The sequence below is a fragment of the Phasianus colchicus genome, chromosome 1, assembly GCF_987193195.1.
Source record: "Phasianus colchicus chromosome 1, bPhaCol1.hap1.1, whole genome shotgun sequence".
Classification (NCBI taxonomy): Eukaryota; Metazoa; Chordata; class Aves; order Galliformes; family Phasianidae; genus Phasianus; species Phasianus colchicus.
Window position 1 is genome coordinate 107,157,420 of NC_143436.1, and position 19,402 is coordinate 107,176,821.

Consider the following 19,402-nt stretch of genomic DNA (forward strand, 5'->3'; position numbering starts at 1 on the left):
ACAACTAGTGACTTCATTGTCTCAGTAGAACTTAAAGTTTTACTTGAAGATTGAAAAGCAAGTTTCCTGCAAAGGTTGATACCATATGTTTAGATTTTAATAATAATAAATTGAATAATAGTTTTAAATTTCCTACCAGTGTTGGAGCAATAACATGGAATTGAAATGTCATTCATTAAAAATAGATTTGAAAGTAGTTCTTAAAACTGCCATTTCATCTGGTGTATTTACTCATTTTTCCAACTTTAGTCCCATTTTCTTATGAAGCTGTCTTCCATGTGGCCTTCCAAAGGAAAATTTAATTGTATGTATAATAAACTGAAAAAAGGAAATGTTTTTCCCCTTGATATGTCTTCAAAAGAATATTTTGTGGGGTTTTTGTAATTAAGTAAATTAAATATTTAAGATGTTCCTTTTTTTTTTAAGTTAATGTCTTATTGTTCCTTCTAAAGACTTGTTCTTATACCTTGCAAAACAAATGAATAAAAAAAGTTTTGCCTTCACATTTCTGATGAAATTGTTTTTCAATAATTTTCTAAGTTATAGTATAGTTCACTTCCTGAAGCACAGATGTTATTTTCTTCTGTGTCTTTTGCAGCACCAAAAGCATAGTGAATATAACGTATTCAACACGAGCTTTCATTGCTCACCTCAAAGGCAGAGCTTGAGGTGTTTGTAGCAGGTGGTAAAAAGTCTTGTCCTTCAAGTGGTTAATGATAAACTTGATTCAGGCAAGCTGTCTGCATTCAGGTTTCCAAAAACAAGACACGTGTTTTTGACAGGTTTGGTTAGGCAAGCGCTGATGATTTCTTGATTGATTATGTAGAAGAGCCTTTAAAAATGACATTGGAGTAAATACATTCAACATAGCTTTCTTTCCATTCTGTCACGTGTATCCTTATAAATGCTTGTAACTGTTTTGTCTGTTTTTATATTTTGTGAATAAATATTTTTATTTGCATTTACCTTAACGTGGTTTGTGTTAAGGGTGATTTCAAGGGTCAGTAACCGACAGCAGAACAAACTGTTCCCTTGTGTTTGGTAATCCTTAAACCTTGAAAAAACAGGAATATTCTTGTAGAAATAGGGTCTCCAGAGAGTTGGGAAGGTAATAGAATGCTCCTCTGCTTAATGTTAGGACTAATTGTTTTAAATGTTTGTGGGACTGTCTGTGGATGAAATTGCTTCTTTGGAGCAAAATAAGCCAGGTCCCTTGCTGCTGGAGCTGGGGTAATGAGGGAACTTGCTTGGATTCTCAGGAGGTTTGGTGTATAATTTCCCTCATTTCATTTTGTTTGCTTGTTAATTTTGATGACTTTGTCACAATTCTGATTCAAGTCAATTTTGATATTTAAAAGAAAATACAATAAAAGCATAACAATAAACCTGTTATGCAGGTAATAGAATAAGTTATAGGATTATGTATACGGCCCTGCTAAAATATTATGAGTGCTTTTAATAAAACATTAAATGCTGTTATTGTAGTTATTTGTGGTGGTAGAAGATAAAGAAAAAGCTCTTGTCTCATTTAATCTCAAGTATCGGCATGTCTGCAGAAGACAGAGAAACATAGAAGAAGCAAATTATGTTTGAAAATTTGAAAGGCCGGAGATAGAATGCTGTATTTTAAGTTTGGTATATACAGCAGTGGCTACTGTGCAGAGAAGTCCTCTTGATCTAGAAGTGCAGAAGGTGCACTTAGTGTATCAGTAGACCTATACAGTGTGTCAAAATTGTCTTTTTATTGTCACCACTTCCTGCTTGCTTCAGTATTTGTCTGGAGGAAAAATGTTATTAAAACTCAAGACTGGAAAGACAGAACTCAGAGAGGAGTAGCATGCTGAACATGGAACTGTTTTACTTGACTAAATAATATCAACTTTTCATACTTCAAGCAGAGATTTTTTTTTTTCAAGATCCAAAGCTGCCATCGAATGCCTTGACATAATACAAAGCCATGACTGTCTCCAAAATGGTGACTGACCATGTGGGGAAAGTGTATGGGAATTCTAACTAACCAGGGTATCTACTAATAGGCCCCAGTCCGGTAAAGCACTAAAGTACACATGTGTATTTAAGTATGTGAGTGGTCCCGATGTGATTTCAGTGGACTACTTGCATGCCTATGTGTATTGCTGGATTGAAGCTTTTGGTGAGTAGAATAACTTTTATTTATCTCCTGAAGCAGTTTCTCAAATGAAACATAGAACTATTTGAACTGTGTAGGGGGGATCTTCTTAATGCAAGAAAGTGTATATTGCTGACAAGTGTTCTTCTGTATACACGAATATCATGTTGGGTTGAAAAAGAAAATCTTTCAGTTCTTCTAGTACTTCATTTATATTGTATGTTTTTGTCATCTGAGACAATAAATAAACATTGAAGTCAGTTTCATAGATACACAGGCTGTAAGGATTTCCGGTCTGTCTTCCTCTGTACCAGGTGGTTTAGCAGCCACCTGGGATTATGGGATATGGGATTAATTTACTGGAGGACATATTTTTTGTCTGGCGCAGGGAAAATAAGTAAGCACATCTTTCCTCATTTGAAACTAAGATTTAATAGCCAAAATAATAATTTAAAAAAAAATGTATTATGCTACTGTAGACATTTGCCTGCCTTTTACTGGTTTTTCAATGTTTAGTGAATTCTTGACATATTTCTTATGATGGGAATTGTTGTGGATAAGCTATATTTTTTCAGCAGAGACAATTCAAAACTGGTTTCAGTTTCTTCCACTGGCCTTTATTCTAATATAATGTGAGAGGCTAAAGTAATGAGATAGTGACTAATCTAAGTCTTTTGTAATTCAAAGTAAAACAAAAACGACAAAGAAAAAAGACAACAAAAACAAAACCCTAAACCATCAATCTAATTAATGTCTGTATGCCACTTGCTGTTTTGGCTGTTGGGTTTTTTCTCTGCTTTCCAACCCTTTACAGTCTCCTTTACATGCTTATATTCAATTAAATTTCATGTGTCTCTGATCACTGTTGCTTTTCTCCTTTCAAAATAGAATGATCCACAAAATGCACGTCATTTAAAGAGTAAGGCACAAATACTCTTACATAAGGGTTGTATAAAGCTCTTAATTTATCTTTACAACCTCAAATGGTTTGATTTTCCTCCTTGTTCCTTTATACATAGAGGTTTGCACTGAACTTCTTTATTTATTCCATATTTTTACCCACCGGATTCTGATCAGTTATATGCAAGATGGTTTCAATTTTCTTCCTTAAATTTTTGTTCAACAGCACAGATATAAATAATCTTTTACTAAACACTTAATTTTGCATGCTATCAGTCTGTTTTCATTTTTATGTAAGTCTTTTTTAGGCTGAAGATAAAAAAAAAAAAAAATTTTAAGCACTAAAACCAAGTTCATGGAATGCATGTGATTCTTTCTGTAATTCTTCTGTATACATAAGTTGAAGTCCTTAATAGGGTATTCATATGAACAGCTCAGTATAAAGGCCCTTGCCTAAGTTTTGGCTAAATTATACTTAATACTGTTAATAAGATTCCACTGAATTCTTAATGTCTTTCGCACTAAAACCTAGAACTTTCAATGACCAAAATATCTATTTGAAAATAAATCTTTAGATAATTTGTAGATGCTGCACTTAAGATTTATATAGCAAACAACAAGAGTGTATGTACGTGATTAGTAGTCTGAGAATTTCTTTTTTTTTTTTCACATTACCATTTTTTATGTCAAGCCAATTATTTAATGTTTAGAACAACTCTATAGTATTTGTAGCACTTATTCTACAATAGACTTTTTTCCAGGTCAAATGGGTGATACTTTTCTCTAATGTATTTTTAAGAATCCTATTTTTCTTCCTAGGGTGTGGACATAACTGCAGCTATGAATGATCGAGCAATGGCTCAGAAAAGGCTTAATGAAAACACGTTTGATTTAGAGGCCATGTGCATGTTAAATCGTGCACAGGAACAGGTATGTTGCACTTTTGATCGGTGTTTCAATCAAGTTAAAAAGTGTAAATGTTCACTGTTATTTCCTACTGTGTTTAAGTACAGTTTTTGGAAGTCCAGCTTACAGGGTTGTCTTTAAAAATTTTGCCTTTAATTTGCATTTCGTAATACTAGTACTGAGGATAAACAAACCACGAGCCACAAACCTGCTAGACTCTGAGCTCAGTCTTTAGGGTTAGTGTTAAAAGATGCTCAGCTTTTTTTTAAGATATCTGCTTAGAAATGAGTTTTGTCAATTTGCTAAGTGTAAGACAATAATCATAACTGAGAATAGAAAAATAAGAAAAATTTTATTCCAGTCTTACGTTGATTTTTATTTTCTAGATTGATGCCTGGGCTCAATCAAACTCCATACCTGGCCAGTTCACAGGAAGTACTGGAGCACAGATTTTGTCCTCGGATGAGCTAACCAACAGTGGTCCTCAAGCATGGATTAGAAAGGTAGAAGTTATGCAGACATACTTGTCTGAATATCACGTACTAAATATTAGCAAAAGTATTGGAACATGCAAAAAAATGGCCTTAAAACTTATGGTAATGCATGTATCAAATGCAACAAACAGATTGAGTTAAAACTTTGTCTTTGAGTTCTACTACTTGCTGCTGCTGTGTTCATTTTTGGTATGCATTAAGATGTTGAACATGACATTTCAGTTGAACGTCTAAAGTACCGCAATAAGATGTGCGTCTGTTACTTGAGTCAGATTGGTACGTACGTACTTACACTGAAATGACATTCATGATACTGGTATGGTTGCAATGGTAGGTCCATCACTACTTCTATGGGATTGGGGCAGATCAGGCAAGGTGGTTTGATCCTGATGTCATTGAAGTTGATGATGTTTTGGCATCAACTTCAGTGAGCCAAGTCCCAAACGGCCCATTCTGTTTGACTTGGTTCTGTTTGATGGTTACTGCTTTGCCTCTATTTGCATCACCAGTGTTTTCTGGGATCCAAAGATTTGGAATATTAAACCTGGAGTTGCAGTTGGGTTAAATAAGTGTAAGATTATCCTACAGTGAAATAGTTACCTCTTACTGCAGAGTAATACTGGCTTATTTTGGGTGTGTGATGCGTCATACATACATGCGTTTTGTAAGTTTTATAAGTCATGCTTCATCTTTGAAAATAAATGCTGAACTGGTACTCTTTTAAGAAGTAGAACTGAGGAATTCAAGCAATATCCATTTTGCAAGCAAAATGAATAATGAGTTATCATGGTTACTCTTACAAGTAATGTAGTTGAGTACGTGCTGTGTTTGCTTATCCGTCTGGAATTAAGACAACCCTCAAAACTGGTAGGTTAGACTTGAAACTTAGTGAAAGTCCACAAAACTTTATGTGAACTGTGAACACAGAAGTCTGGAAATATGATGTAGTAAAACTAGAAAAATTTTGTGTGAAGATTCATTTATTTATTTTTCACTTTGAATAGCCATGCAATACAGAGAGTCAGGCAACGCAGAGATCCAAATTACTTGTTAGATGGGAATCGTTTGGGTTCTTTGTATTAATACTGAGTGTAGATTATACAGTCTTATTTTAAAAATTATAAACTTCTGAGATTTTAACAAAATACTGATTGCAATAAGTGTCCCTGCTACTGGAATTTAGATATAAAAAGCACTCAGCAGGCAGGTGCATTGATGAGAAAAGGAGAGCTTTTTCACCAAGAGGCTTGTGAAAGATTAGCAAGCCTACTGAGGGTTCAATCTTTCTGCTTATGTTGAGTGGAATCTCAAGACAAAGGAAAGGGAGCATCTCTTTCCCAACTCTCCTTTTCTCATCTTTTTTTCCTTCCTTGAATTTCTGTGGTTGTGCCCTTCTGTGCCTTGCAGTAACAGGAATGTCCACTGACAACAACGGCAAAGTAGAGAGTTGTGTTATCTCTTGGTCTTTTAACTTCACTCTGTAGTCTGATTGGAGAAAAAAAAAAAAAGAAAGAAAAAAAAAAAGCTTTATAAGGAGAAAATTAAAGAAGAGCCTGGTGTCTGGTTTGTGGTGGACATAACTACTGTGAGGAGCAGAAGCATACTGGGGTGTTTTATTGAATTTGGAATTAAGAATGAACCAACAGAAGCACTTCTGTCTTCCTAGTAGCTGTAAAAATGTAGTGGTTTGCAGTAGTAGGCATCCTCCCTAGCAAGCGTCGTGTGGTTTGTCAGAATGGAGGCTGCTACTGTAAACAAGAAGAGTTGTTGGATGAAGATGAGGAGGACACAGTCCTCCTTTCTGCTCGGCATTCCTCAGCTTGACTTCTTCTGCTCTTTCTAGGTTTCATATTTGCACACACATTGCCATCATATCCATAGGATGACACGTAGTTAAAGCCATGCGCCCTTTACAAAATACCTCAGGCTAAAGAAGTCTCTTAATGTTTCTAGGAATGGTGGGGCCAGTGAAAACCTTGGCAAAACTTAGGTTTGATTAACTCACTGTGAAGTCATTTCCTTTGGTTATAGGGTGATTTCACAGGAAAAAAAAAAAAAATGAATTAGGGATAATGAGTTGTGAATGCATGTTATCTTTCTCAGTGACATGAATACAACCATGAAATGCAAAGTACAGGTTGTATTTCACTTAGACGCTTGAAATTATGTAACTTGGTTCTTACTTAAGTATGCAACGTAACACTTGAAGTTAGACTTCTATTCACTGTCTTTTTTTTTTTTGTCCTAAGAAAATAATGTATTTCTAACATTAGAAAACAAAAGTATTTGTAAACGTCATCTGCCAGAAGGGCCATGAGATTCATTGAGTTATGTGGCAAGTGTAAATTAATGCACGTTTGTGACTAAATATGTGGCTTACTGAAGGCATTTTTCTTAGGAGATAGCCATAAGCACTTGCTGTGAGATGACTCATGGACATGCACTGTTTAGAAGAAGCAGCCCATGCCAGCTAGGTGTTTGTGTATCAATATACATAGAAAATCTATCTACATATACAGACACTATGCTTAGCAGAGATAATGACTGAACGAGCAAAACATAAGAGCAGTGTCAGGAGGGGAATAAAATTGAAGTACTTAGGGAACTTGTTTGAAAAGTGCTTTTGTCACTTTGCATTTCCTGGGTTTTACCATATTTCTTTTTCTATTATTTTTATTATTACTTCCTTTAAAAATGACGCTGGAGAGGTAATATGTACTCAAACAAAAACGTCAGCAAAGTTCAGTTTTACCTCAACGAAATTTTGAGGGCCTTAGTTATTGAAATGGTTAATGTGACATGTTTGAATGAGCGACACACCAATTAGAAGTAAGGTTTGTTTATTTAAGTTACGCACTAATTCGTGATGTTTATTTATAGAATTCTGAGCAGTATTCATAAAAGAATAATATATCGTTAGGTTTCTCGTATCATCAAACAGTAATGAACAGTATTATCTTTTTCTTCTGAAAAGTGATTTCTGTTTCAGTTCATCATCATTGGTGTAATCAGTTCACAAATACAACTTATTTCGGGGGTTGTTTGTTTTTTTTATTTCTAATTTTTTTTTAACAAATACACAGTGCTGATGACAAATTAGTGGAAGTGGTCAGAATTTTTCCAGGCAAGTTCTCTTAAGGTGTGCTTACTCAGACTTTTCCAGTCTCACCCCTTGTTTCTGGATTTACTAGCTGAATTCTAATAGCCTAAATTTGTTCTCCAAAAGGAGGTTTTTATAACATTTTACATGCACAGTGTAATGCTTGGGATTTGTTTCATTTGGTTGTGCTAAGGTATGCCACACAGTTTCATAGTGGCTGCTAGAGTGCTGTGTTTTGTGTCCCAAGTTCTGAAAAGTCAAATCCTTTATTCCCTTCTTTCACAGTCTAGTGAAAGGGCAAATAAAACACAACCAATAGAGTTAAAACTAAATCTTATTATCATTCACACACGAGGACTGGCATGTGTCTTGCCAGGTTCTTCTTCTAGCAAGGCAGTCTATCAGAACCTTGATGTTCTTAGTGCTTTGCGTGACACAGTGAGCTTTATTTGGAATTGAAGGCCAGATGGCAAGGCAGATCAACCATGTGTTGGTTACATTGGACTGGCTTCCTCTGCACTCGGTCAGAGAAAAATGTTTTTTCAGTCAACCGCAGATTGGTTTCTATTCGTTGTATGCAAAAGCTGTGAAGAGGATTTCTAAGACTGATTGTGAGTGTAGTCTTTGCAAGGCATTTGTAGGAATTCTTCAAGAACATATAATAGAATCACAGAATGGCCTGGGTTAAAAGGACCACAATGATCATCTAGTTTCAACCCCCTGCTATGTGCAGGGTCGCCAACCACCAGACCAGGCTGCACAGAGCCACATCTCCCTCTTGTGTCAGAGAAGGAATGTGGCTGCTGTTGCAAATGTCACAGTGTCACGGAAACCTCAGCTACATTGCAAGCTTCACCAAGTATACTTGCATTGTACTTGTAAGTTCTGTGGAGTCATTCTTAGAGTAATCTCACAGACATCTCATGAGCTACAGCTGAAACAGTCCAACTAAAAGCCTATAAGGCTGTATTGTGTTTTGTTTAATAAAGAATTGCTCAAAAGAGAGAGACCTGCCTTCTGGCAGAGAGCTTGGGCTTTAGTGCTGTGTCAGCTTTGTGAGAAGGGTATTTTCTTTTCAAACAAAATCAGCTGTTAATGTTCATCAAGATCTCTCAGGTAATTATGGCTGTAATATTTTGAGCATTGCAAGTGCTGTTTTTATAGATTATTCGATTCAGTGCTCTATGTTATGTTTTTTTCAAAGACAGATGTTGCAGTCAAATAATGGTGACTATTCAACTTATAGTGTCTTTCATCAAAAAGCTGTAAAACCATTTTTCACCTTTTTCTTTTAAAGGCCTTACATGGTAATTCAGACATTCATGGTTTATTTTGCAAGTAATGTTGATTTCCTCCCTCTCCCCCAGTATACTGCCCTAAGGTAGTTAAAAAAGAGGCAGTTTTTACTTACAATTACTGAAAAAACTCTGAAATGATCAGGTTTTACTGCATAGCCTGCTTCTTAAAGAAAAGGTAGCAAGACAAGAATTTGGCTTATTAGATGTCTCCATCTGCTGGCAGAATTGAAGTGTGCTTTATTTGTCTGACTTCATGGAATTCAGAGATCAAAATATGAAAAAAATGACATCACATTTTTATGCTGCTCTACTAAAATTGGGATTAGAAAGATAGTTATTTTCTGAATGATTATTTCATTCTGACAACAGTAACCAAGTACATAAAAACTTGGGGTTAGTTGTACTGCTATTCAACTTCATATCCTCCTTCTGGGATGGAGCTGCAGAGGTACCACACTATCAGGTATCTCTGTGGGAGAAATCCTTTCAGTTTTAAAATTGAAAAGATCTTATTTCTCTACTTTTATTAACATTCTGGTATATTTACATTTTCAAATGCCATTACTCATACTCCACTGAACCATGGAATGAGTAAGTATGTCTGTATTAAATTGTGAGAAAGAAAAGGTGTACATGGAATATAATTGTACAGGTGGCATTAGAGATTCATATTTATTATTTAAAAGATAAATTTTTGAAGAACTTTTTTTCCCAGCTGAGAGCCTTCTCTGTTTCATCAGTAACCTGAATCAAAGTAGGCTTCTTTTTGCTCTCTTCATATTGTGGTTAGAATTACGTTGTTTAGCCCAGCAACATGATGCACAACGACGACTCTTCTGTAATGAAACAAAACTTAATCATTTCTAATTGTTGTTAGGTTATGCTGTGCATGTTAAAGAATCAGCATATGTAAAAATTCCTATTTAAATTATCAGTTGGGAACACTAGGCCAGGTGTGGTTTTGTTTTTTAGAGTTTTTTTAATTATTATTTTTTAATGAACTACATCTTAGAATTTAAAACTCTGATTATTTCCAGTATTTGGAATTTATTTGATCTCTGATAATTCCTAACATAGGAGCTCAGGGATTTAATTTTTGACTCTGAAGAGCACTATGTTGTTTTCTTTGTATGCTACCTCCGACCCCCAAGTTAGTGCCTTGGAAGATGTGCTGAGAAATCTAGAGCAGCCTCATTGGGAAATTGCACTCTTTCACTTGTGAACTGAATACACACTGGTGGTAATGAAACAGATGTTCATATTGTAAATTCTATTATTGCAAAGCAGGTACAAAAGAGGAATCGGAACCCAGGGTGACATTGACTGGGGTTTGTATCATTCTCGGCATGGTTGCCCTTTTCTTATGAGAGGTTCCTGGAAAAGAGAGGGGAGGATGAAAATGGAAGTAAGTAAAAGCTATTCTAGGCGTATAGCTTGAGGCAGTCTGTATCAAAGGAATGATTGTCTCTGTATGCACACACTGCATGGTCTGCACCAGTCAAAAAAGTAATTTCACGGGAGAGGTGAGCTTAACCTCTTTACTCTTCCACCAAAGCACCTTGATATTAAACGCAGCATCCAGTTGCATGATCGATAGGAATTTACTTCACTGTTCAATAGGTGAATATTTGGAGAAGTCTTACCACAGTCTTCAGGAATTAGTCTTTTTTTTTTTTCTTAAACTTGCTACCACCATTGGATAGTGGGGATTTCACACATGCATCGTGAGTGTGTGTCAGTTGCAAATAATGGACAGCTAATCCCCTTTAAAATATATTATCCTTGGACTCTGCAAAAGTAAGACTTCTGTTTTTGTTTACATACAAATTGAAGCCAAGGAACTCAATCAATCTTTGTCCAGATCTTAGAAATTCTTACTTCTGCAAGCACAACTCAAAATTAAAGGAAAAAAAAAAGGTTCTATTAATTTGCTTTGAAAGTAAGTGAAAATTCTACGAAAATATTAGGCATTGTATCCTCTAACCTACTATGAGAAATACCTGATGGACTTATCAGTGCCAGTGTGTAAACTTGTATATTTTAAGCCAAGCAATCTTTTGCTGTGATGGAAATGATTGACTTACTTACTTGGGTCAGCGGGTGGGGCAGAAGAGAGATGATAGTTCACAGAATAACCTGTGAACTTTCACCCCTCTATATGGAAACTTGTTTCAGGGTCAAATCCTTGTAGCTGCCTTCTTGCCACGGTCAATGCCAGCCCTACTATTCACAACACTGCGGCCATCGAGGCCTAGGTACGTAAACATTTAAGGAGTTTTTAAAGTTCTTTACATCAAAACAGATTTTTAAAATTTCTGTTGATAAGCTTTCGACAGTTAACGACTATTGTATTAATTTTGATTTGAAAGAATGTGACGACTGCTGCTGCTAAGCTGTGTGGCTAAGCGCCTTTTTGCCTTTTAAAAAAAAGAGGAAAGAAAAACCTGTATCTGTGTCATGTGGATTTTCAGAGTAGAACTTGAATGTGCAACTTCTGTATAAGAAAATGGGGAATTTTTTAATATTTAAAATACGTGTAAACACTATTTGTATGTCATTACTAAATGTGCTTGTATTTTGTTCAATAAATAGGTACACTTGGCACGACTGTTGCCAGTTAAACAGTTAAACACTGCCTCCATTCACAAGATGAGAAGAGATGCATTGGAACCAAAGTAGTGTGTTTAAAACTGAACGGTTATTGTTTTATTAAGTACATACGTCGGAAATGGGTCACTTGCCACTTTTGGATTGCGTTAGAATTTTCTTAAGTTGTTCTTTTTTGAAAATACTGATTTGTGTATTGTGTGTCTGCGTGAATTCTGGTTTATACAGCTGTATATAAAGCTAAAGTGTATTTTTCTGAATTGAGTCTGTGAAAGGTTGTTAGAAACGTTTTTGGAAGCTCCCACTTGTTTTTTAAAAACCCAGTCCTAACTTTAGGATTTGTTTTACTTCTCTTTTTCTGGATAGGATCAGTTCTTAAGAGCAGCCCCTGTAACTGGAGGAATGGGAGCTCAGCTGATGAGAAAAATGGGCTGGAGAGAAGGAGAAGGGCTTGGAAAAAACAAAGAAGGCAGTGTCGAGCCCATTATGGTTGACTTTAAGACTGATCGAAAAGGTAAGCACTTCCTTAAGTGTTTTATGACAGTGTAAGCTTACGCTTCTTTGCAAGGTAGGCAAAATAGCTTGAAATATTAAGCTTCTACGTACATTTTTGCAGGGAAGCTGTACAGAATGATGACTGGTTTTTCAAGGCCTGGATTACTTTTGTAGGTCCTGTCCTTATGTTGATGAACTCTTCGAGAAGTTCATTAACTTCCCTTAACCATTGCCTTCCACTTGAAAAAGTGCTTCTCTGTGGTTCTGAGATACACTTCAGTTGGAAATACAGAAAAGGCAAGGACGGGGAAATGAATGGTTGAAAAGCCTTTGTGGTTGGCCTAGAGGAAGTGGCTGAAGCAGAAATGGGGCAGGGTAGAAGGTGGAATGCATGATTGTCTTTAAGCCATGGTGACAGCTGAAGTCCTGGCATGAAGAGAGTGTCACACAGATTTTTAGCTCTGCCAGATGGGTTGTTTACTTTCTTAGTCATCTGATCTAACTGCTTTTCCATCTCCTAATTTAATTGTGTTAGAGCTACCTCTTCTCAATTGCAGTGATGTTTCCTTGCTTGGTTTCATTTTTTATTTCTCCTCCTTTATAATGTCCATTATTTCCTCTCCTTTATCAAGTCCACGGCCACAAGTGGAAAACTGTTGTACTTGTTTCATCTGATAGAAGAGAACAAGCCTTTTACTTGCAGGCAGTGAGCTGCTGCTTAAACTGGCAACATGATTTAGACAGTTGGCCATCTTGCCAGCATATTCCATATGACTTCTGTATTTGGAGGAGGTGTTTATGAAAAGCTTTCCGTCCGAAATACCTACAGAAAATTTTAAAACTTCAAGTAATATATGTGAAATTTATTGCTTAATTATTAAATTATGCATGTTATCAAAGTAAACAAATTAACATTGACTGCAGAAATCATCCTTGTAGTTGATCTCCTCAGTATTAAAAATAGTGAAAACGAAAAATAAAAAATCTCAAACTGGTGATCTTTAACATATTACGTGGATCACAACTAATATTGAAGCATGAAATGCTTTGAATTATGGAGTTGTGCTGACTTCAGTTAATGCTCATAATTAAAGAAAACAAAGCATAAAAGTGCAACTGTCATGAAGTTTATTTATGGAAATGCTAGATCTCAGAGATAGCCATGCCCAGTTGATCAAACTGGTGGTTAAAATATGAAATCATTCAGTTTTCATCATTCATTATTAAGGTAGAATGGGAGAAATCCTAAGTCAGGAAAATACCTATTGTTTTTCAAATTCTTGAAACCTAGTAGTACACTATGATTTTATATAAGCAAGTGCACCAGTTTGAAAATGCAGGACGCAGTAATGTGTACATTTCAGTTTAATGTGAACGATGTGCAGACTTGCTTTTCAGCTATTTCTCTTTGCAACCTTTCCGTTTAGTGGGGGAAAAGATACTCTGGTGACAGTGATTATCAAGAAAGTATTAGAAAAGTGTTCTTTCTGTTACTGTTACTCAGTTGCTCTGGTCTTTGTAGGTGCTGTCTTGTGCTGGTAAGAGTTCTTTCAGTGTAGTTTTATGAATATCAGAGGGAAGAAATTGAGAACAGTCAATTTGAATATTATTATTTTTTAAGCAGCCTGCATAATGCGGCAGTGGATTTTTGTGATGAGGAGGGAAGAGTTAGCTGCTAATTATATTGCTTGCATTGTGTCACATCACAGGAGAGAGGCAGTACTGTTGCACAACCTGTGAGTGTTTCATAAATTAAAACAATTCAGTGCTACACAGCTTTGTTACAGCTCAAGCTTCTCATTTTAGAAAGTGTACACCAGGGTCTTCATGTGGTTTCAGATAGAAATTTCCTTAATGCTTGTGGAATTTTCAATTGAAATTTCAAGGTGTGGGCAAGATCAGATCCGGGTTGTGCTGGGCAGTCTGTAATAGAGAGCTTGGTGTCTGCTCAGTGACACTGGGAAGCAGTGAGATGGAGCTAAAAAAAAACCCCAGTCTCTGGCACGTGGTAGATTCATCTGTTTAAATACTGCTAACCTTGTGATGGATGAGCTTTGCTTAATTTTTATCTGTTTAATACATACATGTTTTTTATATGTTTTTAATAGACAAAGTGTTTTATTCACAAAAAAAATCTGAATGTGTTGTGTTGATATAGAGTACTTACTGATGTTGGGCCAAGTATACATTGTAAGTGACAGCTTGCATTATGGAGAAGCAAGTGCTTCATGTGTTGTAAAGGAGTAGCTGAACAGTGATTATATATTTGAGACAATTAGGTGAAAAACTTCTTCATACACAAGTGTTCTTTAATGTTTACATGTATAGAAAGTCAAATCTTAAGTTCGGTGTGGAGGCTTAAAGACTCTTAAAGGCTTTGGAAGAAACCACTTGGTATATGTATGCCACTGGAAGGTGGAAGTTTTTATACAAGGTCTGTTAGTAAGTGACCAGTTTGTTTAAGAACAAAATGAAAAAACAGCAAGCACACAACCAAAACCAAACCCCAGCCAATCCGAAACACAAGCGGGCAGAAACCTCCATGGTTTTAGAACTCCAAAATAAAATATTGTTTTTAGATATGGGAACAAGCAGTTTGCTGAGAACTATTCAGTGGGTTGTACTAAGACATGAACCAAAAGGTCTGCCTGTGCCTTAGCTTTTCATTAGTCCTTGTTTTTTCTGGACACCAAGTCACATCTGTGATCCTCTGAGAGGCAGCATTGAAACAGAAGCCTTCTTGTGCTTTGCTGTCATCCACTAAGTTGCTGTTGTCTCTGTTTAAAGGAGCTTGGTGCACCAGCTCTAAGCAAATAGCAGAGCTAATTGGAGTCTGTTGCAGCCTTTCTGAGAATCCATCCCGAGCTGAGAGGGGCGAGATGTGGAGAACGTGATGGTGATGTGTAGGGAGGGAAAAGCAGTATTAATGCAGATGAATGAAGTAAGAGCTTTTTGTCTGGGGGAAACTGTTTGGATGTTTTTCATATCAGCTTCTGTGAGGAGTGGGGAAAAAAAAGATTGTGAGAACATGTATAGGGCTTAATGCCACCTGAGAAGTCCATGTAAGAGCTGCATGAATATTGGGATGAAAATCTGGTAAGGAGAGGAAGGTTTTCTTTTCATGTAAAACCAATAAGCAAAAAACAAAAACAAACAAACAGACCCAAAAAAACCTGAAGGAACAGGAAGGAACTGGAAACAAGTGCAGTATCTCCATGTCTTTATTCACCAAAGCAAGGAACAGAAACAGAGAGGTAAGGAACAAAGTAGTACTGAAGGAATGAAGTCTTGAGAAGTTTTGAACCACCATTCACCACATATTTAGTTCAGTTACAGGTATTTAAGGTAAGGGCAAAATGAATGGAAAGAAACCTGAGTCTCTTGGTAAGTATGGAATAGTTATTGTATTTGGTACATTTTTGACAGTTGTTCTGCTTTATCCTTCGCTCTTGCGAGATTTCAAAAGCAGAAGTGTTTGGCTTCTGTGTTTCACAGTGGCTTCCACTGAAACTTGTCCTCTGGATACTCCTGCTGGGCCCAGTTGCGTGTTTATCCGGTACTACATATTCCAGTGTGACTGAAATCGCTGTAATTAGGGTGTGAACATGAAATATAAATATTTGAATACCCCTGAATAAAGAAAGCACAGTGTTCTAAGTGTTGCTACTATTTCATGTGATAAAAGGATGTGCTAGATGCACTCGATATAGTCTAACAAATAGTTCACATGCCTGGTATGTTAAAGGCAAACTATTAAGATATTGGATGGCTTTTGGGTTGCACAATGCATGTTAATAGTGAACAAGAAGATGGCTTTAAGTTTTCTTGTTCAGTGTTTCTCCAAAGAAGATGTAGAAAACCAGATGTTTTCCTGACTTGCATAAGTTTACCCAAAGTCTTCTACTAGCTGGTTGTGAAGAATGTTACTGGAGCACACATAAAAATGTGTGTAGCATGGGGGAAAAAAAATGCTGGATGAAAGGGAAGTTTGAAAGACTTCTGAAAAAGCATTTGTATGATGTCGCCATATTTTGTCTCCACTGATACATGTCATGCTTTATGATTTCTGAATTTTCATAAGTAAGGTGAGAATCACATTTACAAACTTCATGTTTTGTCTAGGGCTTGTTGCTGTGGGAGAGAAGGCACAAAAGAGATCTGGACATTATGTTGTGATGAAGGATCTTTCAGGTGAGATTTTTATCATCTTCAGGGAAGCTCAAAAGGCTCATTGAAAATGATTGCTCTAGTAGCAGCACTGAAATTTCAAATGCGTTTTGTCTTTAAGGCAAACATCCAGTTTCTGCGTTGATGGAGATCTGTAACAAAAGAAGATGGTCACCACCTGAGTTTGTGTTGGTGGATGATAGTGGGCCTGATCATCGCAAACACTTCATCTTTAAGGTGAGTCTGAATTCCTTTGTTTACTATTGGCTTGCCTATTAAAGTGTGATATTAAATTCATCTTTATATTTCTGTATTCCAGAGGTGGCTGGGGTATGCTGGGCAGTGTCTCAGTGCTAAAGTATCAGAGCCCTGTTTCTGTGAAAGCCATATCAGGTCTCTCCAGCGCATTAATCTGCAAATCCATCAAGGAACTGTGATACCATTCCACGGCTTACTAAAATGATTAAATTGTGTGGAATCATATTCTTGCTTCTTGTTTGCAGGTGTGGTGCAAATACAATTGTAAAGATAGTGAGCAAGACTCAGTCGTTTTTTACTTTTAGGTATCTTAGAATGTGATCTGTTTTTTTTCTGTTGTGATATCTTGTGTTAATGATTTCCATCTGGAGGTGATTCTTACAGGCTAGACGTGAGGCACTTCCTAACATGTCCTTTTTCCATCCGTCTCAAACAGGTGAGAGTCAATGGAAATGAATACAGGCCTACTTTTGCCAGCCTTAATAAGAAGCATGCTAAAGCCACAGCAGCAACTGCGGCTCTCCAAGCGATGGGACTTGTACCAAAGGAAAGCATGGTCAATACCACCATGTTTAGGAGTGCCTCACACCGCTAGATATTGTTTTTTATATTGACATTATTTCAGATAATTTTACTCTGCACAAAAATGGTATTTGCCCTTCCATGTTGTAAATACATTGGCAATTCCCACGTTGTAAAAACTGTACAGACACCTTCAGGTTTTTCTTTTGTACCATCAAAATGTATTTAAATCATACTTAGTTTTTGGTATGTTTATATTGTTTACATTAGTGATGTAATTATTTCTTAAATGACTAAATCAGACGACAGACTCTGGAGGCATCAGTAATCTAAACCCTTGTTTTAAAACTCATGCGATTTCTCCTCAATATGGAATGTTAACACTTTCATACTGTTTTGTACTATGCTGCAGTTTTCCCTGGTCTCGGTAAAGCTACTCTTGCACTTTTGCCTACAGCTGGTAAAAGACCACGCAGCTTACCTTAGTCTAGTTGAGGCCGGCGTGTACTGCTGGGCAGATACCGGGCCAGTACTGTGACCCCTGGGAGAGAGTGAGCCGTGGTAGCAGCCCTGTTGTACAGTGCTAATGCCACTGCTTCTCTTGGAGTTTTGTTTGGGGTTTAACTCGGTGGTGCACCACAGCTGGCCATGCAGCTCGTATTCTAGGACGTACGCGATGAGGCAAAAGTCTTGCTTTAAAAAGGACGGCAGAAAGTCCAGCAATGGAACCAGCGAGACTTTGAGATGTAAAAGTGACTCTCCCTGCATGTTCTGAGAAGGGAGATGATGGAGTTGTCTATTCCAAACAAATTAACACACTGCCTGATGTTGATTGTATGGATTTGTGGTTAATGTGAATTTTAAAGTCTAACAAATCTACAACTGGATTGGGGGGAGGGAGGGAATAGAATGATGCTTAAATTGTTGTACCCAACTTGGTCAATAAAGCAGCACAAGTTCATAATCTTAATCACTGGTCAGTAAGCAGTAATTAAAATCTATGCCAGAAGAGCTTTGTGAAGAAACGCACAGTGCAAACGTATCGCTTAACAAGAGTAGCAACAGCCATTAGAATCTGTTCTAGGCAACTTCACTTGCTTTGGACTATTACCAAATGAATTCCTTGAGCTTACATTTTCTGTAATGGTACTCTGCCCTCAAGGAGGCAATGTGATCCAGAGTTATGGCAGTTTGATAAGGGAAAGGATATAGGAAGCTTTTCCTCTTATTTTTTTTTTTGTCCTCTTAATTTAAGAAGTATTAGTACTTTAGCTATGTGCACTTTGAATTGGAAAGGGCATTGTACATCTTTTGCCAGATTTGTCTGTGTTTTGAGCAGACTGCCAGGATTACAGCAGTACTTTATTACTGTAGTAGTTCAGGTGCTTATTTCCGAAAAGTCTTTGAGGATTTTTTTTGTATTACATCAACTGACCAGAGCTTCATTGGGAACAGGAACAAATTACAATTTGTATGCAGTAAGACTGTGCTCAGGCCTAAAGTGAACGACTTTTGCAACAGCAGTAGGATCTTGGAGGTGATGAATTACTAGTAGCTCTTCTTCCACAGAGTAAATTATTTGTGTGCACTCTCTCAGCTGTTACTGAACAAGGTATCTTCCTTTGCCCTCAGTGGACAAGTACCAGCATCTCATTTTGCATACAGCAGATAAATGGTACTGTGTTCTCTACTACACCCAAGAAATAAATCCTTTTATTAGTCTATCAAAACACTCTAGAAATGACAAAGTTTTTTTTTGTGGACGTAGTTGTCTCTAATTAAAGTTTTCTCCCTTTGGCTTCTCATCTTCAGTCTCTGTGTAAAATTGTTTGAAGATCTCCTTGCCTCGTTTTTTGAACAAGTTATAAGGTGTGTATTTGAAAAACAAAGCTAAGCAGAAGGTACAGCGATGGAAAGATTGACTGTGGGAGAGCTGGGGATTGTATCCACTTTAGGCAAGTCCAGCTTTCTGATGTCTGACTCAAAGCTGTTAACTCAGGATGTGGGAGGCAGCTCCTATTCAGGCTTCTGTTCAAATGTCTGCTGATACAGCTAAAACATCAGCAGTGTTGCTCGCACTGTTCCGTCCGTGGTGTCCATATAAGCACAGGTTTCGGATCTGTTCATTATCAAATCTGGAACATAATCTGTTGTACTTTGTTGATTTTGTTCTTTCGGGGTTTATATTCTCCGTGTATATTGGAAAGATATGTTTTGAGGAACAGATGAATTCAGTCCCATAGAAGACTCCATTTCAAAAGTAACTGTTGAGGCAAATTCTGGATTTCACGCCTTAAAAGACGTGGTACTGTATGTAGATCTAACCTTTGATTTTCAATACTTAAAATATTAATATCTGTAATACTTCAGTTATGACACTTCTTGACTTTGGAGTTTCTGTTTTAGTTTCATTCCTGTTGTTTAGAATGATAAATGAATTTAGTGCGGAGATGTCCTTCTGTTCAGTTTGTAAATTTGGTTGGAGTGTCCTTTGCATGCAGGAATAGATGAGTAGTCCTATTAAAAA

The 19,402-nt window shown here is 36.8% G+C and overlaps 1 protein-coding gene across 4 annotated transcripts in view; it reads left to right on the forward strand.

The window, feature by feature from the left end:
* The window catches only part of SON (SON DNA and RNA binding protein), a 39,440-nt gene extending 20,431 nt beyond the window's left edge, over positions 1-19,009 (forward strand). For 2 of the 4 annotated variants that reach the window (XM_031612526.2, XM_031612527.2), the window contains exons 7-12: positions 3,848-3,958; positions 4,321-4,437; positions 11,800-11,947; positions 16,051-16,119; positions 16,217-16,332; positions 16,790-19,009. In XM_031612526.2, the coding sequence (XP_031468386.2) occupies positions 3,848-3,958; positions 4,321-4,437; positions 11,800-11,947; positions 16,051-16,119; positions 16,217-16,332; positions 16,790-16,948 (720 nt within the window). In that variant the 3' untranslated portion in view covers positions 16,949-19,009. Of the gene's footprint in view, positions 1-3,847; positions 3,959-4,320; positions 4,438-11,001; positions 11,082-11,799; positions 11,948-16,050; positions 16,120-16,216; positions 16,333-16,414; positions 16,599-16,789 lie in introns of those variants that run through there. The other 2 variants (XM_031612528.2, XM_031612529.2) reach the window with 2 other exon arrangements.
* Positions 19,010-19,402: the final 393 nt, after the last annotated feature.